The following is a 24,931-nucleotide window of genomic DNA, read 5'->3' on the forward strand; positions in this document are numbered from 1 at the left end:
TGTATGAACTATACCAATAACAAGATTTACACAGCAAACTAAAGGCTTTTAAATAGCTTAAAAACATGCAACTTTAGCTATTAAATATAAGGAACTATAGTACAATGGTTAATTGTCAAGTTGACACAATCTAGAATCACCTAGAAAGAGTCTTCAAGGGGTTGGGGACTTAGCTCAGCGGTAGAGCGCTTGCCTAGGAAGCGCAAGGCCCTGGGTTCGGTCCCCAGCTCCGAAAAAAAAAAAAACCAAAAAAAAAAAAAAAAAAAAAAGAGTCTTCAATGAGTGAATGTCTGGATTGGGATGTCATTGTGGGCATGTCTCTGGGTGATGGCCTCCATAATTAAGGAGGAAGACCCACACATTTTGGGAAGCACCATGCCTGAGTGTGGGTCCTGGACTGTAGAAAGTGTAGAGAGGTGCTAAGCACAAATAATCCCACAGGCACTTGTGATTCTGGTGTGCTATGGCTGACTAGCTTCTTCAAGGCCCTGCCTTGACTCCTGTGCCGTGAAAAATTGTGACCTGAAATTATGGGCTAAAATGATTAAGCAATTTTGTTGGGGTATTTTATCACAACACCAGAAATGAAACTACGACTTATATATAATAATTTTGGCATAAAAAAATTTACCAAGTTAACATTAAAGAGATAAGCCTGAGGATGTAATATGCACAAATGTAATGAGGCCTTCTGAAATAAAAACAACAACAACAAAAAAACCCAAACCAAACAACAACAGCAACAACCCCTAAACACACACACACACACACACACACACACACACACACACACACACACACACACACAGAGATTTCTGTTAAGGAGGAGCAGATGATATTTTTTAGTCTGAATAATAGTTACTATTATGCTTTGATAAATCGCCGTTTTGCTTTTAGGAGACTGAAATATAACATTCACTCCTTCATGGATGATTATGTGCTCAGAAATATTAGCCACATTCCGAGGGAGTCATCAGGCATGAGTGAGTCAGTATCTTCATAATTCTGAGTGACTATTTATATGTAGAGATGCAAACTAACTTAGCATTCTTTGGGAGTGGTTTTCATTGAAAAACATTTTTAGATTTAATGGGCATTGACTACTTCTTAGCAATCCAAATATTATTAAAACACTTGTGTTTTAAGACTTTTGCAATATTGACATTGTTCCAGATATTTGATGTTTAAGAGTCAAACTATGACTTACACTTTAACTTAGGTTTAAAAGCATGAGACTATCTATCTTACAATCCTCTTAACTGATGGATCATAGAATATGTTTGCAAATCATGTATATGACAAAGGGTTAAAACATGTAAGAATTCAGTAGCAAGGAAATAAGTAATCTGGAAAGTGGGCAGAAGATTTGAAGAGACATTTCTTAAACAAGATAAACAAATGGCCCCTCCAGTATATGAAGAAACATAAAATGCCACTTATGAGTAGGGAGAAATGCAAATTAAAGCTACAATGTACTGTCACCTCACACCTGGTAGAATTGTGATTTTTACAATGATAGACAGTAGTGTACACTGGTAGGCGGATACTAAAGAGGATGAGGCAGGGGAACAAAAGTTCTGAGTCAGCCTGGGCTACATGAGATCCCATTTGAAAAAAAAAACACAAACAAAAAACACTATGGTGTGGATGTAGCAAAAGGGAACTCATGCTATACTGTTGGTGGAACTGTAGAGTGATAATGGAAAACTGCATGAAGGCTACAAAAATGAGAACATAGTAGAAACATGTTTACATATAATGTTCTGTATTGTAGAAACACGTTTAGGTATAAATCCAAAGGAAATTACATCTGTATTTTGATGAGTTCTGCCCTTCTATGTTTGTTATAGCATTAATTAAGAAAATTGAGATGTAGAGAAAAAGTTAGTCATTAGATGAATTGATACACAAAATGTAATTATGTTTATAATGGAATACTACTCAGCCACAGAATCATAGCCTTCCATTTTCAGCCATCTGAAGAAACCTAGAAGATACTGTGCTTAGTGAAGTAAGCCAGGAACCGAGGTGATAAGAACTGTAGTAGTGTGTCATTTCACGCGTACCATGTCGCTAAGAACAAGACTCATGGACTGAGAAAGTACAGTTCTTGTTACTAGGGATTGGGGATGGATGGCGGCGGCATGTGGAGGTGTCATGTTCAGAAGTGCAGTTTTAATCCGATAGGGACAGATAGTGAGCTCAGGAGATCCCTCGTGCAGTGCAGTGACTGCAGTTAGAGATGAGTTATTGCTTCTAAGTACTTGGAGTAGCTCTATATGTTCTCATCACAGAGAATAAGCATGTGAGGCAGTAGCTATGTTAGTTGATTAGATAATCTCACAGAATATATGTATCTCAGTATATTACTTTGTATATCACTAGCAGATACTCTTTTGCTTATTTGAAAAACAGAGAACAGAAAGGTAAAATTGCCTTTTCTTTAGACAAATGTTGCTTTTTTTCCTCTTCATCAATAATATATCCAATATTATTAAATTTGCAAAATTATCAAGCTTTTAGGTTACCTCAAAAATCATGATGTTTTCTTCAAAGGTATCTGGTACTAGACTGGGTCAGAGCTGTTTTTCTGCTGGCTGGTGTTGGCTGTAGCTCTTATCTATAATGGTTTTGTGGTTAGTGTTAACATTTATCTCTACCTAGACTGTAGTTTTCCTGAGGAGATCTTGTCTCTGGCTGTTTTTGCCGTCTGTCCCTGGCTTTGTTATCCTTGGTGTAAGTAGGCATTCAATAAATATGCCAACGAGTAAAGGGAAACCATTCTCTTATATGGTGAGTATTCATTGAGCTTCTAAAGTATAATTTTCAAAATAAAAATAATCGATAAGTCTTTTGTGTAGGGATCTAGCTATTATATCCATTTTTGGATGATCTAATCTGCCACAGAGGAGATTGTGTAAAACAGGCAGGCATTCTGATTCTTTCATACTGCTTTGAACCTGAAGTCACTGTGCTCCAGTCTTCCCGAGTATTATTCCTCTGGGCACATTTCAGTTTGTTGTGTGTCACCAGAGTATTATTCCTCTGGGCACATTTCAGTTTGTTGTGTGTCACCAGTGTTGGTGACCCTGTGCTTATTTTTTTCTGAACCTTGACTTTTTATCTGCTACTGCTGCCATATGGGCCGTGCCAACTCTCAAACCTCTAGTTTAGCCAGATGGCAGTGGAATGAGGCTTCTAATGTCTGTATTAAACATTTGTGGCACGGATTGCCTCTTAGTATTTATTAGCAATGTGTTATCTTTATAGGCTTCATTATAACGTGTTTATTTCCATTCTGCAACTGTACCTGTACATCACTTTTAGTATGTAATATTATAATAATTCTCAGCAGTTTTAAAATAATTTTTTATTTTTATGCTTTGTGTCTGCTCCTTTTCTTTCAGATTTGGTGGCATTTATATCATTGTTGTAACCACATGTTCTGTAGGCCACACGAAGGCCAACATCATGGAATTGGTTCTGTATCTGTTATACTCTATTTAAGTCCTCAGTTGTCTTTCTGTGCTGGCAGTCGTCATGCAGTCAGGCTTGTGTTGCCTGACGCCAGTGAGTACTCAGTCAGCAGACTTGGTTAGGACTAGCTTCCCATCCTGCTGTGTCCTACACCGCTCTGTATCTCTCTCCTGGTGGTTGTGTCCTCGAGACTTTCAAATTCCCTCCAGCCCATGGCTCCCAGCTCCTACTGAAGTGGAATTGTGGTGGTTGGATTAAGAAAAGCCTCTATAGGCTCATATATTTGAATGCGTCATCATCAGGGAGTGGTTGGAGGTGTGGCCTAGTTTGAGGAAGCATGTAACGAGGGCTGTGGGGTTTCAGAAGCCCAAGCCAGTCCCAGTGTCTCCTTTCCTGCTCCCTGCAGATCCGGATGCAGAACTGTCAGCTACTTCTCCTGCACCGTGTCTGCCTCTGAGCCACCACACCCCACTATATTGGTAATGGACTAAACCTCTAAAACTGTAAGGCAGCCCCAGTTAAATGATTTCTTTTGTAAGAGTTGCAGTGGTCATGGTGTTTCTTCACAGTAATAAGACAACTGAAGAAGACAGGAATTTTAAGAAATACTAGTTTAGGGTCCTCAAGATGATACAGGTGCTTTCTATTCAAGTGTGGAAAGTTGAATTTAATCCCTGAAATCTACATAAAGGTAGAAGGAGAGAATGGACTCTATACAGTTGTCCTTTAATATCTGCACTGTATTATGGCTTGTGCTTGCCCACCCACTATATCAGCCCCTTGATAGAATAAATAAAAATAATTGGTACGGGGGTTGGGAGAGCTTTTTGTGTGTAGCCCTGGCTGTCCTGAAACTCACTCTGTAGATCAGGCTGGTCTCATACTCACAGAGATCCACCTGCCTCTGGCTCCAAGTGCTAGGATTAAAGACAGTGTCTTAGAGTTTTTGTTGTTGTGAAGGGTAGTGACCATGACAACTTTTATAAAGAGAAACATTTTTTTTTTTGGTTCTTTTTTTCGGAGCTGGGGACTGAACCCAGGGCCTTGCACTTCCTAGGCAAGCGCTCTACCACTGAGCTAAATCCCCAACCCCAAAGAGAAACATTTAATTATGGCTGTCTTATAGTTTCAGCGGTTTAGTCCATTATCATTGTGGCAAGAAGCATGGTATTGTACAGGCAGACATATTGCTGGAGCTGAGAGTTCTCCATCTGGATCAGAAGGAAGTGAATGTCATATTGAATGTCATACTGGGCATGGCTTGAGCATCTGAGACCTCAAAGTCAACTCCCCAGTGGCACACTTCCTCCAACAAAGCCACATTTCTTAATGGTGCCACTCCCTATGGGCCTATGGGTGTCATTTTTAATCAAACCACAACATTCTACTTCCTGGACCCCATAGGGCTGTAGATATATCATAATGTAAAATATATTTAGTCCAACAGTCTCAAATTTGTTTAAAAGTCCAAAGTCTCTTCCAGAACTCATGGCAATTTCTTATCTGTAACTCATGTAAAATCAAAATGAAAAACCTGTTCATAAACTTCCAACATATAATAGTACAGAGTATACATTACCATTCCAAAAGGGAGGACAGAGAACATAATGAGGCAGTATTGGACCAAAGCAAGACTGAAAACCAGCTGGACAGCCTCCAGCCTCTGCATCTCATGGATCTGATATCAAAGCACTCTTCAGATCTCTAACTCCTTTTCGCTTTGTGGACTGCAACACACTTCTTCCTCTTGGGCTGGCTCCACTCCCTGTCAGCAGCTCTCCTAGGCCGTAATCCCTCAGCTTTGGCATCTCCAATGTTTTGGGGTCTCAGAGGCAATCCACACATCACCCTCACAGCTTCAGGCCTCCATGCAGGAACACCTCTGCCATGTACCTGACCTTGGCGGTTGTCCTTAGTTGTGGAGGAAGGTTCCATAACCGATTTCCTCTATCCTTGTCTCTGAATCCACAACCACATGCCTGATCCTGCCACGTTCTGTTCTGCTGCTAGCTAGGGTTGGAACATGGTCTCCTTGTTCAGTTACCTCTTTATCAGCTTTCTAGTCTCAGTAGTTTCCTTCACTGCCTAGGCTGGACTATCCTCAATCGGTAGGCCTGCTTGGCCTTGAATTTGGAGATCTGTGTGCCTCTGCTTCTGAAGTGCTGGGATCAAAGGCCTGCGCCTCTACTCCTGGCCCTAAGGTTTCAACTCCTTTTCACAAGTTGTGAAGTTTAGCTGGGGGGGGGGGGTTGCCCGAGGTCATCACTCCGTCATTCCATCCAGCAGCAGGCTTTTGCTTAATCTGTTCCTCTCTTGTACACAGGCTCCATTCTTCCCGATGCTACTTTTCTCCTCAAACTGCTGTACATTTTACAATTTTCTTGTTCAGGTTTCTTCTTTTCATTATAGATCTGGCTAAGTGTAGCCACACAATAGATTCAGTACTAGGCTGCTTTGAAATTTCCTCTGCCATTGCCTTTAATTCAATACTATTCAATTTAGCATCAGACAGTTTTTGGATAAGGACAAAAAGCAAGCACATTCTTAGTCAAACAAGGATTTCTGTAGACCACATACTATATATTCTTCTCTTCTGAAATCCACCCGAGACTGGCTCTCACAGCTCACATGCCCTCAGCACCATGGTCTTCTATGTTGCATGGTGCATTAAGCCCTACTTAAATCATTCAACTGCTTTTCTAGTCCACAGTCCTAAAGTCCGCATTCCTCCAAACAAAAACATGGTCAAACCAATCACAGCAATATATATGCCATCATGCTTGGCTAATAAAAACAATAAAAAAAAACTGATTTAAAGAATACTCCAGTTTTGTATGTCATATAAATTTGTTAAGAATGCTAGAAATGTTATCTTATAAACAAAGATTGGGGATAACAGAAACTCAATAAAAAAAACAAGTGTGTCAACTGCAGTTTTTGCCACTAGTAGCCCTAGATAGGACCTTTTTGTTCACTATGTTCACAGACGAGAATGAGTTATCAATGTGCTTTGTGTGTCCTGCCATTTGTATTCTTATGAACTAGCTGTTTCTGCTTAAACAAACTTTAGCTTTTTGTGTAAAAATATTACATTTAAATTTTTTTTAGGTCTTCATGCAAAGTGATGGATTTTGTTAAAGCTTCTTCATACACATTGGCCAATAAAACTATGGGTTTTATTTGTAACTCACTTCTGCCTGCCTTCTTCTTTTGAGAACTATTTAGTTCATTAGTTTATACACTGAGCAGATGATTTAGTTTAAAAGATTTAAGTTTCCATCTCTTTACATGTTACCCTCTATCTCAGACGCAGTTGGAGAACTTATTTCTGTCATAAACTGCATCTTCACTGTGGCGATTGTTTCTTTTGCTGCGCTTTTTAATTTTATGCAACCCCATCTGTCAGTTCTTGGGATTATTTCCTGAGCTATTGGAGTCCTTTTCAAAAAACTGTTGCCTCTGCTTCTCTTTTGAAGTGTTCCCTCTACTTTTCCTTTAGCAGTTTTGAACTTTTAGTTCTTATATTGAGGTCATTGACCCGTTTTTTAATAGCTCTTAAATTTAAGCGTACTTTTTTCAGGTGGGGTAGGGTATAGGGTAGGAAAGATGGATGTAGTTTCCCGGAACCCGCAAGCTTACATGTATAATGTCATTTATCCGAGTCACGCTGTTTTCCTAATGGAATCTCTCCACCTGAGAAGGTGTGTTTTGGTTGAGTAGTATATAGTTGGAAGAGGTTTTACTGGGAAAGAGCCTGGCCGGCCTCTAGCTTAGGACACAGCTAGTATGAGATGGAGGGTAGCAAGATGGTGTCTTAGTCAGGGTTTACTGCTGTGAGCAGACACCATGGTGAAGGCAACTCTTATAAGGACAGCATTTAATTGGTGCTGGCTTACAGGTTCAGAGGTTCAGCTCATCATCATGAAGGTGGGAACAGGGCAGCATCCAGGTAGGCATGGTGCAGGAGGAGCTGAGACATTTTCATCTGCAGACTGCTAGTGGAAGACTTCCAGGCAGCTAGGGTGAAGGTTTTAAGCCCATGCCCCACAGTGATACACTCCACTCCAACAAGACCACACATCCCAACCGTCCCACTCCCTGGGCCAAGCATATAGAAACCATCACAATGGTACAGTGGGAAAGAGGAGAGCTCCACTTACCTGTGTGTAGAATGGCACTTAGAATGAGTTAGGAATTATGCTCACTCAGTGAAGTGACAGCAGGTTCTTCTTTAAGATCCATGACCTCACTACCCCTGGGTGGTTGGCTTTGTTTCCATACCTAGCATGTCGATTTCCCTGGGCACATGCTGAAGAGTAGCATAGCTTAGCTTTCTGAGAATTCTCCATACTGATTTCCAGAGTGGCTGCAGTTTGCATCCTACCAGCTCTCAATGGGGGTTCCCCTTTTCCCACATCTTTGCCAGTATTGTTGTCTGCTTTTTGTCTTGTTTTGTTTTGATCTTAACCATTCTGACTGGGGTAAGATGAAACCTCAAAGTTGTTTGATTTTTATTTCCCTGACTGCTAAGGATGATGAGCCTTTTTCAAAAAAGATACTAAATAGCCATTTTTCTTTCTTTTGAGAACTATCTGTTCAGATCTATTGTGAATTGACCATTTGTTTTTATGACTGATTTTTGAATTCTTTCTGTATTCTAGATATTACTCCTGTGTCAGATGTATATCTGTTGTTGATTTGATAGGCTACGTTCTCTTGGTGTCCTCCATTCCCTCTGACTCCTACTCTTTCCTTCTTTCCTTTCGCTCTTATGCATGGTTCCCTGATCTCTGAGGGGAGGGACTTGATGGAGACCTCCAAGTTAGACTCTCTCTACCTAATGTCTGACTGTGGGTCTCTGCATCTGTCCCCATCTGCTGCCAGAGGAAGAAGACTCTGATGATGACTGGACTGATCTATGAGTCTAGCAGAATATTGTGTTTGTTTGTTTGTTCTACCAGTAGTGTTTGGTTCTTCCTTATGTCTCTGGGTTATCCACTCTCCACTTTGTGGCCATTCAGGCAGCGTAGGCCATGAGCTCCCTCTTGTGGCATGGGACTCAAGTTAAATCCAACATAGTGGTCATTTCCTAACTTCTGGGCCACCATTGCTTCAGCACATCTTGCAGGCGGGAAAGGCTGTAAGTGGATGGTTTTGTGTGGGTGTTGGTGTCCAGGTTTCTCTTTTCATAGCCTGCAGAGTACACCAAATAGACTAGAATGTCAGAGTGAAGGCTCCAAGCCCACAACAGCTTGATCTCTCTGTGCTCCATGAGCTGTGTGGGTGTTGTCTTTGGCATTGGGCCCTGCTGTCAGTTTTCAGAGTGACCTTCTGTCCTAGCATCAGCCTTGGTTGTTTAGGGATCTCCAGTTGGCTCACAATTCTGTGAAATGCAGCCCAGCCTCACCACTGGAAGGAAGCTTTGCCTTGCTGCACAAATGGCTGCTTCAGACTCTGTGTCTTCTATTACTGGGAGTCCTCATTAGGGTCACCCTCCTAGATTCCAGGAAGCTCCCACTGCACCAGACCCCTCACCCTGTGCCCACACGCTCCCCAATTCCAGCCGTCCTTCCCTGTACTCTCTCCATATCTTTCTCCCACCAACCTGATCCTTCCTACTCTGTCTCCATCCTTCCAAGTCCACCAACAAAATGTGTTCTGTTTCCCCTTTCTAGGGAGGTTTATGCATTCCCCTAACCAGTTTGTGCCTGTGATATAGCTTGGTATCATTTACTTAATAGCTAATATCCACTTGTAAGTAAATACATTTAATTTTAGTTCCATCCGTTTTGCCTGCAAATTTTGTGATGTCTTTTTCCCCCCTTTACCACAGAGTAAATACTCCATTGTGTTGGGGATATCTAAGTTGTTTCCAGTTTCTGCCTGTTATGAATAAAGTCATTACAAACGTAGTTGAGCAAGTGTCTCTGTGGTGGGATGGAGCGTCATTTGAGTGTTTGCACAGGAGTGGTTTGAAGTAAATTGATGGAAGTAGATGGATTTCCAGTGTTCTGAGGAACCACCACATTGATTTCCATGGTGGTTGTACTAGTCGGCACTCCCGCAGCCGTGGAGGAGTGTTCCCCTTGCTCTGCAGCCCTGCCAGTGTGAGCTGTCATTTGTGTTCTTTGATGTTAGCCACTCTTACAGGTATACGATGGAATTCCAGTTAAGGTTTGGTTTGCATTTCCCTGATGGCTAAAGATACTGAACATTTTGTTAAGTATGTTTTAGTCATTGGAGTTTTTCCATTAGTAATTCCACTTGGATCTGTACCTCATTTTTAAATTGGATTATTTGGTTTTTTAGTACCCAGTTTTTAAGTTCTTTATATATTTTGGACATTAGACCTGTATCAGATATGGAGGTGGTAAAAATCTTTTCCTATTCCATAGGCTTCATTTTTGTCTGATTGATGTTGTTCTTCGACTAATAGAAGTTTTTCAGTTTTATGACAACCCATTTATTAATTGTTGATCTTGTGGCTGTGCTACAGGTGTTCTGTTTAGAAAGTTGTCTCCTGTGACAGTATGTTCAAGGTTGTTTCCGTCTTTCTTTCCTGTCAGGTTCAGGTTGTCTGGTTTTATTCTGAGGTCCTTTATGCATTTGGACTTAAGTGTGTGCAGGTGATAAATCTGGATCTATCTGCATTCTTTTACATGCAGACGTCCATCTGACCAGCACCATCTGTTGAAGATCCTTTCTTTTGTCCATTGTGCAGTTTTGGATTCTTTATCAAAAGCAAGGTGTCCATATCTGTTTGAGTGTCTGGGTCTTCATTGATTTCATTCATCAGTGTGTTTGTTTTTATGACGGTACTACGTGTTTCTTTTCACTACCATAGCTCTGCAGTACAGCTTAAAGTCAGGGATACTGACGCCTCCAGCATTTCTTTTATTAAAACACAATTCTTTACAGACCTTCGAAGGATAATTCTTAACTTCCTATGAAAAACAAAAAACCCTCAAGATAGCTAGAATACTCCTGAACAATTAAGGATGGTATTTACTTAATATCGATGTTTCTCTATTCATTTTTTTGTCCGGTTTACCTATAAATTGGAGAAAATAGGGTATTCAGAGCAAAGGGTTTGGTAGATATAAGTTTTTTATATGCTGTTTGTATCTTGGAAGGTTTTTCTTTGCCCTTTAACCATGGCATATAGTTTTACTTGTTAAAATAGGTAGATTGGTAATTGTGATCTTCGAAGTTCCCATTGAGAAATTAGCTGTTATACTGACGGACGGGTTTTTCTCTCTGTGTGACTTGTATTTCCCCCCTTGCAGCATTTGGTACTCTTTCTTGGTTATGTATACTTAGTTTTTAACTGTGATATACTGTGGGCAGTTTCTTGTCTTGTCTATCTGGTGTTCTCATGTTCTTGTATTTGTATGGTATGTCTTTCCTTAGTTTAGTGGCTTTCTTCCTTGGTCTTGTTGAACTTCTGGTCTACGCCATTGACTTGGGATTCTTTTCTCTCTGCTCTGCCTGTAATGTGAGGATCTGATCTTTTCATTGTGGCCCACATTCCTGCATGTTCCTTTTCATTGCTTAAAAAAAATTTATTCTTTGTGTGTTCTGATTACTGTTTTAGTTTTGAGTCCTGGTTGTTTTAACTTCTATGTGATCCATTTTACTTGTTAAGCTTTCCCTTGAGTCTTCTTATTGGGTTATTGTGTTTTAAATTCCATTTACATCTCTGCTTGAGCTCTTTTCAGTATTTCTGTCTTACATTGAAATTTTCAAATTGAGTTTTCAAATTCTGAATTTTATGCATATTTCATGCAGTCTTAGGTTTGTCTTGGTCATCATTCACATAGGTATTTAAAAAAGTTTATTCTTTTTAAATTTGTTGAGCTGTTTCTTTGTATCTTCTTTAAATGTTTTGAACTCTTTGATGATGTCTCTGTTCTTTTAAATTCTGTATTTTAAGCATTCTTATTGCAGAACATTTCTGTAGGAGTGGTGGATATTTTTGGGGGCTACTTGAACTTGATTGTGCTTGATCTTGATTTCATATTGTTTATGCTTTTTTTTTTTTTGGTTCTTTTTTTTTTTTTCGGAGCTGGGGACCGAACCCAGGGCCTTGCGTTGTTTATGCTTTTGAACTGAGACCTAGGCATATGGACTGTTTTTGTTAGTTCTGTGTCTGAAAGTAACACAGCAGACTGGGATAGAGCCCAGGGTTTATAGTTCAGGATAGGCCCTATGGTTGGATATGGTGTGGGTGTGATAAAGTCCAGTGGATACAAGGGACTAGTCTGGTATAAAGGATGTGCTCCAGTTATAGAACACTGGGACAGCTTCCTGTGCTGACCAGAGTAGGCCAGGGCATGAGATGTGGCATGCATCCTACATCTGAGGATTGGACAGTGTTCACACTGGGTAGGAATTGATGGGCTTCCTGGGCTGGGTCCCATTGTAAGATGACTGAGCCTGGAGGCTGGATTGGCAGAGGAGGGATGAAGTCAGGTGGTAGGATTGCATCTCTGCTGGTAGCAGGTTGTGGATCCTAGCCGAAGTCTGGAGGTTGAAGATAATGTGTGTTCTGGCCAAAACTTGGAGATTGGGAGTGGTACTGCCTGAAGTGGATGTGGGACCTGGGAGAGAACCAGGCACTGGGGTGGGCACGTGGATGGTAGGGTCAGATGGATTCTCTGGGCTAAGGCCTGGCACAATGCATGTAGTAGGACAAGACCTGTCAGGGAAGTTTGATGTCAGAGAGAGATGAAGTCCTAATACTTTTTGAAAGGAGGATTGTATTAGTAATTTTTCGTATTCTTGTTACAGAATACCTGACAAAAAGCAATTCACAGGAGGAGAGGTTTCTTTGGGCCTGGTGTGAGGAGATTTAGTTCCTTGGGGTAGAGACAGTGTGACAACAGGATTGCGATGTGACTGACCACAGTGCAGCAATGGATGTTAGAGGTCTCTTCTTGCTCCTTTTTATCCAGCCAGGACCTTTGCACAGGGCTTAGTGCAGCCTACATTCAGGGTGGGTCTTCCATTGTCCTTAAGCTTCCATGGAAACACCCTTCTAGACACAGTCAGAGCAGTTTCCAAGGTGATTCTAACCAGGCAAGTGGCAAGAAGATTAATCCTTACCAGGGAGAATAAGAACAGAAATGATTTTAATCCAAGAGTACATGGTTTCTTATCAAAGGACACGTCGTACCATTTAGGCAGGGGCACAGTTCAGTAATTTATTGTACAATATTATTATGTACATCAAAATTGCTGAAAGTAGACTTAAGTGTTCTAGCTACAAAGAAATAATAAATGTAAGCAGCAACGCATACGTAAGTTAGCCCAGATTAACTGTTCTACAAAGCACATGTGTATAAAGTGAAGAAAGTGCTTATGTGCAATGTCAATGTCTTCTAACAGAGATCTTTCCGTCTTACTCCAGATAACCTAATGAGGCCTCTTTTGAATTATGGTATTGCTTGGTGAGTATATTTTTAAAAGTTTTTACTTGGGGTTGGGGATTTAGCTCAGTGGTAGAGCGCTTGCCTAGGAAGCGCAAGGCCCTGGGTTCAGTCCCCAGCTCCGAAAAAAAGAACCAAAAAAAAAAAAAGTTTTTACTTTGAAAAGAATACTGTTAACTTGTACAAGAGTTACACTTCTGTATTACTGTTGCAGTATGTCGATGGGCTTTTTGGTTGAAGAGACTGCACCACTTGTTTGGAGAGGCCTTATGGTAATGTCAGCCATTGAGAAGCTACTGAGACAGGTAAGAAAGAAGCATTCAATATTATTTTACTTTGCCAAGGATGCAGTTGATGCATTTGCTGATGTAAGAATTGTTAAAATTTATGGTCAGCATATCTGACAGAGGAACCTGATATGTGGAATGTGTGCTGACTGACGTCTTACAGAGGCTAGACTTTGCCTCCTTAGCCTTCCTGCCGCATCTTGCTGTAGCAATCTGTTGTCTTCTCTGTATGTCTTCTGAGTCTGTTGTAGTCTATTTTCCTGTCTTTTTAGACTCATGGTTAATTATGCAGTAGTTAGTTATGAATTATCAGGACCGTGTAGAAATTATTCAGTTGTAGATGAATATATATAGAGCCTTGATAGTTCTTGTTATGTAAACTCTTTTACAACAAGCGTGTTTATTATTATTTTTACAGCATGCAATTCTGCAGGTGTATATTTATTACATGTTCAGTCAACTTCATTCCTATCAAAGGATATCACATAACTTAAATTTACCAGGTAGACTATATTTCATTTGTAGTTTGCTTAGAATAAACTACTTTGTCTCTGTGGGTGAAAGGTTATAGTCTTATTTTAGGTAACTATCGAATCTGTCACCAGTTACAGTTACCTTTTATGTGTTTGGACTCTGCATTGGCTCTGGTGTCATGCTATGGCTTGTTTACTATAATGACAAATATTTCCATTGTTATTGTCAGATAATTGTGCAACTAATGAATAGGCCATGATCTCTGAGATTCTTTTTTCACTATAACATCTTTGTCTTTCCAGTGCTTGTGTTAGTGAATCAGAGTCCTTGTACTGTTCCAATGTTAAGCCTTTGGCTGCATTTCCTCTTCTTTCCATCCAGATCCTGTTGTTGTTATAGTCATGTGACTCAATGCCCCTCCTCACCGATCCTCTGTGCTTGGTCCTAACCTGTCTTTTCTCTATTGCTGATATTTATAACATATACATATTGCTGATATATCTATCTCTATCTATCTATCTATCTATCTATCTATCTATCTATCTATCTATCTATCTCTATCTATCTCTATCTACCTATCTATCTACCTATCTATCTATCTATCTATCTATCTATCTATCTATCTATCTATCTACCTATCTATCTACCTATCTATCTACCTATCTATCGAGAGAATAAAGAAAACACAGTCAGTCTCCTGCCCTGTACAGGTGAGACCTAAGGCAGTCACTATCTGAGCGCTTCGGTCAGCTGAGTTTACTCATCCTCACCTTTTGGCAAAAAGCTCAGTTTAGAAATCTTTAAAGGGTTTGGGGAAAAGAAGCAAGTTGTATTATGTGGGAAATTTGATCATGAACTCCTTTGTTATATTTTAAGTTGGCTATAACATGTGGCAATAACTTCTCTATTTCTAAATAGTGATTTGCTCATACTCTGTGCTTCAAATATTCTGTATTCTATGTGCACTGTTGTATGACTTTCTGGCTGTTCATCATTCTCCTGCTTTTGATTATCGAGGCTTAATTTATGGTTCTTTTTCTAGCATCTTAAAGTAGAAACTTAGGTCACTGGGTTTTAAGGATTCGTTTTTAAAATTTTGTATACAGGTATGAACTTGTATGAATTTATGTGCATCATGTATGTATAGGAGTCTACACAGGCCAGAAGAGGGTTATTGTTGTAAAAATATAAAAAAAAAAGACAAAGATGTTGCCTGCTCTAAGTCTGACACCGCAGTGTCCCAAGATATCTGCTGGATATCTTAATTCTCAGTCAGCAAAGCTTCTCACCCGCTCTGCTCCGTCCCATATCACACTGCCAAAGGCCCCTCTCTGAGCCTGGCAGCAATCTCTCTACCCATCTAGTTCCCAAGGCAGGATTCCATGCCAGAAACACACATCCCATTGGCCCCTCTGCCGCCACACACTCTCCCAAACTCAATTCTCCACATAAAAAACCACACAACACAATAACCTTTGACCCAATTGATAAGATATAATTGCCCACCTAAACATACAAAGCCCAGTACACATCCACCCCTTCAGAATATTAATAGCAACCTGGAATCTTATCGTCACCTTCCATGTTGTATATTGGTCACTCTCCCTGTCCCTTCTCTCTCTCCCTCTTTCTGTTCCAGTCGCCTCCTCTTCCTTCAAACTTTTCTCTCGCCCATCCTTCCTTCTCATCCAGTGACAGGCCTCCTTTTATCCCGTACCTGCCCTCACCTGTATTTTACAAATTAAATGGGGAGAAGGTTCTGGTGGAGTCATGTGAGTCCTGAGTAGTGACTATGCACCTGTCCTTGTGGCAGCAGAATTAGCATCAAAATACAGATAACTCCAGGGCGAACCACAGAGGGTCTCTGAACCCCAGAGGGTCTCTGAACCACAGAAGGTCTCCGAACCACAGAGGGTGTCCGAACCACAGAGGGTCTCTGAACCCCAGAGGGTATCCGAACCCCAGAGGGTCTCCGAACCCCAGAGGGTCTCCGAACCACAGAGGGTCTCCGAACCACAGAGGGTCTCCGAACCACAGAGGGTCTCCGAACCACAGAGGGTCTCTGAACCCCAGAGGGTATCCGAACCACAGAGGGTATCCGATGCTCTGCAATTGGAGTTGCAGGTGGTTGTGAGCCGCAGTGTGAGCACAGGAAATTAAACCCAGGTCCTTTGCAAGAGCAGTAAGCATTCTTAGCCACCATCTCTCCAGCCCCCTGGAGATTTATTCTCTTTAAAATACAAGTAATTAAGGATCTACTTTTTTTTTTTTTTGAGTGGGAAATCTACTTAAAAAAAAACTTTTTGGGGTTGGGGATTTAGCTCAGTGGTAGAGCCCTTGCCTAGCAAGCGCAAGGCCCTGGGTTCAGTCCCCAGCTCCAGAAAAAAGAAAAGAAAAACAACAACAACAACAAAAACCTTTTTATTGATTATTTTGTGAGTTTCATATCACATCCTCAGTCTCACTCACTATCTCCGTTTCCTCATATCTGCCTTTTGTCCTTGCAATCCCCTCCCCAAATAAAACAAACGCACACATGCACACACACCCACACACGCACACTCCCCTCCCCACCCCAAACAACAAAAAAAAGCATAGTACTTTTATCTCTAGGATTTGCTTAGAGTTCTACAAATTGTGATTTTTCTTCAGGTTTTCATTGTTAATCAGTTCAAATTCATTTTGAAAGAATAAAAAATGCAGCCCAAAAGTCAGAAGTTTAGAAATGCTATCTCACCTCTAAGAAGCCCTAAATACCTCAGATTCTAGACCCTGCCTGTAAGTAAAAGGATCCAAATAAAAGGGTTTAAGATAAGGCCCTTAGAATGGTGATCCCAACCTAGTAAAGATAAAAGGAAGCTTCTCCTAGGAACTAGCGGACCATAAAGTTAAGCAATCTTGAGAGATTGGAAGCTTCTCCTTGTGATTTTTCACATGACACCATCCCTGCCCTCTTGGGTTGTGGCTTCTTCCTTTAAATATCCCTCCTCCTACTGGAGAAGGCGTCAAACTCCTGTCCCCCTGCGTGGGATACGAGTCTCGACCCCAGTGCACTGGTTCCTATCAATAAACCTCGTGTGATTATAGCAAGGATGGTCTTGTGTGAGTTCTTGGGGGGTCCTGTCATCCCGAGACTTGACTGAGGGTCTCCCCGCTCCGGGGGTCTTTCAATTTCTAATCCATTTCCTCCTGTTCTCTCTGGATGTATGAGGTATAATCAGCTTCTCAGCACTGTAGGGTCTCTGAGATCTTCATTATATTCTTTGGGTAGAGAATGTGTCTTATAGGACTGTAGCAGGTACTTTGGATGTGTAGGGTGTACTTTAAAGTAACCATGGCCATGTTCTGTAGTTTTCATTTAGATTAGAGTTATTGGCAGTGTTGTTGATGTCTGTTGATACTTTTTGTCTTGTCATTCTATAATTTTGTAAGTGAAAGGAGGTTTAGATTTTACTATACATATTTGAAAGCTCCATTATTACACACACATGTTTAGAATTGTCACACCTTCTTTGTGAACTGACCTATTTATTGTTTTGAATTCTTTTTCCTGTCTCTGGCAAACTTGTCATTTTGAAGTTTGCCTGATTCTGACAATCCTGTGACTGCATTGCCATGGTCAATACTGACTGCCAAGGCAGGTTTGAGTGTGTTTGCGAGGTACTCTGTGGATTAGGCTGAGGTGGGAAGATTCACACTAAACATGGGCAGCATCATAATACATGCTGGGGGCCCAGACTGACAGAGCAGGGCAGGTGGACTGAGCACGTTCATCCTTTTCTACTTCCCGACTGTGGTTTCAGTGAGATTGACTGCTTAAAGCTCATGCTCCCATGACCTCCTACCACAGTGGGGTGTGAGCCCACAGTGGGGTGTACCCTAGATATGTGAGCACACAGTGGGGTGTACCCTAGACATGTGAGCACACAGTGGGGTGTACCCTAGACATGTGAGCCCACAGTGGGGGTGTACCTTAGACATATGAACACACAGTGGGGCATACCCTAGACATGTGAGCACACAGTGGGGCATACCCTAGACATGTGAGCCTACAGTGGGGTGTACCCTAGACATGTAAGCCTGAGTAAACCTTCTTCCTAAGCCATTCTTGTGAGCTGTTTCATTGTTCTAACTGATATAGTTCTCATGTAACTTAAAACATTTCTTTTCGTTTTAACTCTACCTCTCAATCCTGGATCAAACTCAGAATGTGTTAAGCAATCTTATTGAGCCATACCCCCGACCATGAAACATCAATTTCATTTTATATATGTATTTAATGTTATTTTTGTGGATTTTTGTAAATTTCACACCAGCCACCCCAATTCCACTCATTTCTTTCCTTTTTCTTTTTTTTTTATTACCAAATTCAAATGTTATCCCCTTACGGTTTCCAGTCCATGAGCCCCCCCCTTCTACTAGGGTGTTCCCCCACCTATCTACTCACCCCTTCCTGCCTCCCTGCTCTGACATTCCCTTACACTGGGAGGGTTGACCCTTGGCAGGACCAAGGGGTTCTTCTTCCATTGGTGCCCAACAAGGCCATGCTCTATTATATATGCAGCTGGAGCTATGGGTCAGTCCATGTATAGTCTTTGGGTGGTGGTTTAGTCCCTGGGAGCTCTGGTTGGTTGGCATTGTTGTTCTTATGCGGTTGGGCCCTTTCAGCTCTTTCAATCCTTTCTCTAACTCCTCCAGTGGGAATCCTGTTCTCAGTTCAATGGTTGGCTGCAAGCATCTGCCTCTGTATTTGTCATGCTCTGACTGAGCCTCTCAGGAGACAGCTATATCAGGCTGTGTTTAGAGAAGTAAGGACATTAGAAATCTGAGGCTAATTTTAAAAATGTTATTTTATTATATAAATGAAATAGAATTTGGAAGTGAGGTTATGTGAGGAAAGTCAGGTCTGATACACAGAGAAAAGAGTCAAGGATCAAGGCATCACACAGTAGAGTAGGAGCCAAGTTGCTGGATAACTGGGATACTCAGGTAGTTTGAATACTAGGATATAAGGGATAATTTAGCACATGTCCATAACACACTTTTAAGAGGAATCTGATATTTAAATACGTTTCCTATAATTTTTTTCTATATCTTGCAGCCTTCGTAGGAAGTGGCCCTGTTAATATGGGAACAGGAAAGAGATTGGAAGAGCAAATTCAATGTTATACCAAGGACTATTATTTAGTTCATATGCAGCCAAGAGTCACTGCAATGCCCTGACCATGAATAGGAGGTAGGAAGAGTTACTGTGTGGTAGCACCCTGTTAGCATCATTCTAATGTAGTGAAGGATCGTTTGTCAGCTACTTAACCAGTTTACATTAGCTTCTGAGGATATCTTAATTTCTCAGAGTGCACAAGTGATAGGACTGGAAGTTTCAACTTGCTAATATCTAGTAGAATATCTGTATGTGTTCACCCGATCTTCTTGGAATCTCATCTGTTAAAAGGAAGGGAGAAGATTGTCAAATAAATATGGTGTATGTTTGAGAGAGTGTGGGACATAAAACCATGCCAGGAAGTTTGGTGAGGCAGAACAGGTCGAGACCTGGAGACCCAGTGGGCACACACCTAAGGCTTAGGCGACTCCCAGCTCCCTGCCTGACTCCTGAGTTGGAACACATGCCATGCTTCCCACATAAAAGAGATGTGACCAGAGGTCACATAGGCTCAAAACAGGGTTCTCCATCCTAATGAGTACCTAGAGGCCTGGAGGGCTTAGCCAATAAGCTTCCCTTCCCAGACATTCCTCCCTGCAAAAGGTATTTAATCTGAGACCCATCCTCAGAAAGGGGGTATGGTTTTACTTGTCCACTTTCCACCATGGCAATAAACTGTTTAGAACCATGGACTGTCTCTTTTCACCAAGACCGGAAGTGGGGAGCCTTCGCCTACAGAGAGGCAGCCTAATCTACTGTAGAAGGCCTCTCTGCGCTCCCAGCCACAACAGAAAAGTATGTCAGGATATAAAGGCAGAAAACCAGGCAGAGACACGCTGGAATGCCATATCAGTCCTGAGTTTATTACTGTTTCCTCTTCTTCCCCTCAGGTTTGCGATGCTCTTATTTTCTGTTTTGATCTTAATCTTTAAAGGTAGAACAGTTTAGTGTCTTTCATGCCATGAATAACAAGTGGTTTTTAGTTTCTCTGTTAAGATTCCTGAGGAAGTCTTTTTTTTCTTTTCCATCGAATCTTTAAGTTTGGAAATGTAGGGTACTGGAAAAAAATAATCTTAGTCATTAGTAAAAGAAGCGGTGAAGGGAAGACTTCCAAGTCTTCTAGATGGGGACCCTCCCCACCCCCCAGCCTCGACACAGTGCATACTCAGTGCCTCGGATTTTGGCAGTAGTTTCAGAGGTTCAGACTCTCATATCCCAAATGTGGAGCAGATGCCAGTTTTTTCCTCTAGGGCTCTGATAATGGCATATAATGAGTGGTTGTTTCCTAGCAACTAGAGAAGCGGTTCATTTTAGCTGATCCTGCAATAGGAACGAGACTTTTCCCCTTGATAGTTGGAATTAGTGATTTCCCTGACAATGGAATTTCACTTTTCAATAAGGAATGCTCCCAGCCCTTGGTTTGCTGAAGAATTTTTCCTTTGAGTTGGGCTAAACTCTGCTTAATCCGGTATAAAATGAAAAAAGAAAATGTTTGAACTCCCCGAAGTACATCTCGTGGGAAGGGCCAAATGAGTTCGATACATAGTTTTGCAAATGGTAAGTGATTATACAAAAAGCTATAATAGGCCTGTTTTTCCCAGTGTTAAATTAACAACCAAGTTCTTCTCTGTATTTAATGTTGGCAAGAATAGAGGTTTATTAGGTAATTAGATCAATGTTTTGTGGAAATAATATATAAAGTTTTATTAGCAGTACTATTTCAGTATGAATTCCACATAGCAAAAGCATGTATTATCTGGTTGATGCCAGCTGTTTTTTCTATCACATTCATTATTATACCCACAGATTACAGGGAGGCTTCTGTCAGAGTTCAGCTTAGGGTTAGTAGTTGTAAGTATTTGCGTTTAACTGAGTCAAGTTCTAGCATTCTTTCTGATGGACAGTAGTGATAGCTGTGACTTACAACAAAGGCAGGGAGGACACACCGCAGTGCATGAATTTCTTTGTCGTCATCATTCATGGTCAGCCAGTTCTAAGAAGATTATCCAGTTTTCTTCTTTTGACATATAAGTAATATAAAATACTTTGTAATACTGTAACTTTCAAAGGTTCTTAGACAATTAGGCAAAGAGATACAATACTAAATGACATTTTAGGACAAGTCTGCTAGATGGGGACTATTAGTTATGTCTAAGCACACCAAGAGATGTATTGCCTTTCAGGGCACAGGTTCTCTGGGACACATTCACTTGCAGGGGAAGTCACTGGGTGTCATTGCGGTCAGTTGGTTCCGACCATATTCACATTTCATCAGCTGCCCATCATAATTAGAAGTGATTTGATGGATCTCTCTGAAGCATTTAGAATCAAGAATACTACAGTCCTCTGCTCCGCCAGCTGAGTAGAGCTACTGAAGTAAGAGTCATAGTGTAGCACCCAGAAACTGGAGTGTGGCAAGTGATCTCACAGATGCCTCAGTAACACTTGTTACTATACGAGCATTACAACTGGATACACTACTTCTTATTCAAGCACGGTATCGGGCAGAACACTAAGTCCTCAGGTAGGAAGGAAGGAAGGAAGAAGAAAGAAAGAAAGGAGGGAGGGAGAGAGGGAGGAAGGTAGAGAGAAAGAAGGAAGAAAGAAAGAGGAAGAGACTGAGAGGGGAGAGGCTACACGGGTCTATGTGGGGGATGGGTGTGGACAAGGAGGTGGCAGAATTGCAAAAAATATTTTTACATATGTCCTATGTGTATGCTATCTTTTAACATGTATATGATGATTTTAAAAATAAAAACGTAACTCCCCCCAAACCAAAACAAACAAAAAAAGAATTAAGAATATTGATTCAGATGGACATAAAGAAGTCTTTCAGGCACCTAAAACTTGTACTTTAAGAATAAGATCTTTAAAAAAAAAAAAAGAAGCATGGTTTCTAGATAGACTAGCTCAATTATTCTTATTAGATTTCTTTGAAAACGTAGTCTAAGGCTAATGCTGAGCCCAGTTTTTCTTTCCATTTTAAAAGTATAGATTAGAAGAAGACTATAAAAATATACTATGAATAAAGCCATTCTTTGTGTTATTTATTTGTTTATTTAGCCCTACATAGCTCTGACTGTCATGTAACTCATTCTGTAGAACAGGCTGGCCTTAAACGCAGAGATCTGCCAGCCTCTGCCTTGTGAGTGTCGGGATCAAAGGTGTTCATCACCATGCCAGCTTCTTTGAGATATTTTTAAAAGGCATATTACCAGTAAGAAGTCTGGTTTGAGTATTCTTTTAGAGATTATGCATTCATTTCTTAAGCAATTATTTATTTTGCTGATACGAGGTAATTTTTTCCTATGTCCTAAGCCTCTTTGTCCTCATCAGCCATTCACATTCACTGTTTGCGTGTTGATTACTTGCCGTAAATGGAAGAATGCGCAAGACCTGGTTGTGGGCATCACAGTTGTAAAGTGAAACTTTTAGTTACAAACCTACTTTTATGACATTTACATAGACTGGGATTTGGGTCCCTTTACCCACTGTTGGGCAATGTTTTACTTGAGACAATTAAGGCTGGAACTTAACAAGTTATCATGTATGTTGAGCACCATGGCTGGCGGGGTTGCTATAGGACAGCAGATGTTGACGTCTTATTTAACATTTCATGTCAGAGAAGAAACCTGGTGGTCAGCTCCCAAAGAACAGGTTGTCAGAGGAGTTAGAAGCAGCCTATGATATTAATTGCTATTATTTCTTCCTACTGAAATGCCTTCTCCCTGTTAGTTATTGGATGACTTACATGAGAGACCTCACCTCACAGTGATGACCCTGCTTCTGTATGGAGCCGTGAGCACTGTGCTGCAGCTGTTTCCGCATGTTGATGTGATCCAGTCTAGGACCACGAGCTACTGCAGGTTTTTAGGCTGGCACCGACTGTTTCTAAGTCATTTATACTAAATTGCTCAAGCATTAGAGTAGATCTGTCATTCCTTCACCAATCTGCATCTGTCTCTGACCCCATTAAGGCAGGGGTAGAGACATTTTTTACCTAGTAAAACTACTTTAGTAATCTGAAGTGCTAGAAGGGTAATTTTTGTGATAAAGTGACAGAAACAAAGCAAAGCAGTCAGATGGGAAAAGGGAGTGTTACTGCTTTGCTGCGTGAGTCACTCCTTTCTGTGTAGTGTTAGTCTGAGCAGTTTGTGGGACTGGGAGCACCCTGACCTGGGAGCTCAGGGGAGGCCATGTGCCATCATTCTGATTACATGTGCTTGAGTCAGGCTGCAGCTCTATGTCCCCCAGTTGGCCTCACATCAGTCCCGCTGTGGGCTCCTTTACAGATGAAGGTATTTTACTCTTCTTGGCCATGATTATTTCCTTGGGCTTTAGGTCTCTGCAGATCTTGTACTATCCTGCATACTAAAACTAGCGTGTCATCTTTTGTCCCCCTACTTGCTATGCCAGTAGCTGTTTCTTCACATTGACTTCGGTGGCAAATTTGGTCTTCTTACCTTTTTTCTTATTCTTGTTCTGTAGAACTTTTAACTACCATATTATGTTTCTTACCTTGGTTCTCTTCCACACTTCCCGGCCCAAAGCATTTGCCTGTCTTGGGAATAACTTCCAGTGGCAAATGTGTTCTGAGCTGTTGGTAGGCCTTCTCAGGCTGTGAGCTCAGGGTAAGGCTTTGTTCCCCCATTGTTAACACAGGTGCTGCCTAAGGAGAGGGGCACTGGGCCTGCCAGGGCTTTATCCCATTGTACTAGTCAGGGCTCTCTAGAGTCACAGAAGTTATGGAATATCACAGTATATTAAGGGAATTTATTGTGATGACTTACAGTCTGTAGTCTAACTAACCCAACGATGGGCAGCTGTGGATGGGAGTTCCAAGAGTCTTAGTAGTTGCTCAGTCCGTGAGTCACTGGTCTTCTGTAGAAGCTCTCGTCTGAAGATTAAGTGGGTTCCAACAGATGTACTGGCAAGTGCACGCAGGCGAAGACTGAGTCTTCCTTCTTCCAGTGTCCTTACCGAGGTCTCCAGCAGGAGGTGTGGCTCAGATTAAAGGAGTGTACTACCATACCTGGATCTGGAACTTGCTTTGTCCCAGGCTGACCTTGAACTCAGAGATTTCCTTTCCTCAGTCTCCTGGGATTAAAGGCATGTACTACCTTGCCTGTGCCTAAGCTTTTCATGGTTAGAAGCTTGTGTCAAGATCTGGACCACAGGTGTACTCTCCATTTCATTCCAGACATAGTCAAGCTGACAACCAGGACTAGCCATCCCACCCGTCATATCGGCTTTTATTGTCACCAAGTGAGTACGGAGAGTCATCCTTACTCACATCAGAGCATTGTCCCGTTTCAGTTTTTCTTAGATCCGAAGATACAAACTTTAACAACAGATTCCAGTTATTGTTGTTCCTGATATCTAACTACGTAAGTTATGTAAGAGAGATTAGAGCACAACAGAGTGTGGTCCAATACCAGGCCTGAGTGTAGAAAAAAAATCAACAAATACCTGAAATAGAAGTTACCATTGCCAACCTGCAAACCTTTCCCATTTCCTTCTTGTTTATGTACCAGAGCAAAGTAATGACGTAGAAGCCGAGGAACAGCCATTTTGTATGGTGGGTTATGACTGTAGCTCTAATGGGAGTCTCACTGTCTTTTTTTTTTTTTTTTTTTTTGAGAAATGATAAAATGGCAGTCTCTTATTTAATGAAGACCAGCAGTCAAATTAGTACAAAATTAAGTGTTGTTACAAACTGTGCTTCACCAGTGGAGTATACTGATCAAAGGAGGGTGAAAAATATAATCGTAATTCATTAGCAGTAGAAACAAGTAAGGCTAAAATAATTTCCCTTAGAAATGAATCAATTTTAAAAAAAGCTAATTGCTAAAACCTTTATATAACACAACATTTTTCTCTTAGATATGTCCAGAAGAATTCATCACTTTTTTTAGTCAATCCTTTTTTTTTTGTTTTTGTATAGATGTTGAAGAATAACTTGGGATGGTTTTAACTGAGTCTGTGTGGCAGGAGTAATTATGTCTTGTCTACTGCAGTGATAGTGAAGAAGCCCTTTTGAAGGTCATGTAAGATTACTTCCTGATCCTCTAGGAAACCTCAGAGCTGTGATCTCTGGTGGACAG

At 41.1% G+C, this 24,931-nt stretch overlaps 1 protein-coding gene across 12 annotated transcripts in view; it reads left to right on the plus strand.

Annotated features, from left to right (window-relative positions):
* Nubpl (NUBP iron-sulfur cluster assembly factor, mitochondrial) overlaps positions 1 to 24,931 on the plus strand; it is a 214,899-nt gene that overhangs the window by 67,570 nt on the left and 122,398 nt on the right. For all 12 annotated transcript variants that reach the window (XR_015621755.1, XM_087552646.1, XM_087552649.1 and 9 more), the window contains 2 exons: positions 12,887 to 12,926; positions 13,120 to 13,210. Coding sequence is in view for 11 of the 12 variants with exons in the window: in XM_087552646.1 (XP_087408772.1) it covers positions 12,887 to 12,926; positions 13,120 to 13,210 (131 nt within the window). In the remaining variant the exon portion in view is untranslated. The remainder of the gene's footprint in view (positions 1 to 12,886; positions 12,927 to 13,119; positions 13,211 to 24,931) is intronic.

Source organism: Rattus norvegicus, chromosome 6 (assembly GCF_021556685.1).
Source record: "Rattus norvegicus strain SHRSP/BbbUtx chromosome 6, alternate assembly SHRSP_T2T, whole genome shotgun sequence".
In the NCBI taxonomy this organism is placed as follows: Eukaryota; Metazoa; Chordata; class Mammalia; order Rodentia; family Muridae; genus Rattus; species Rattus norvegicus.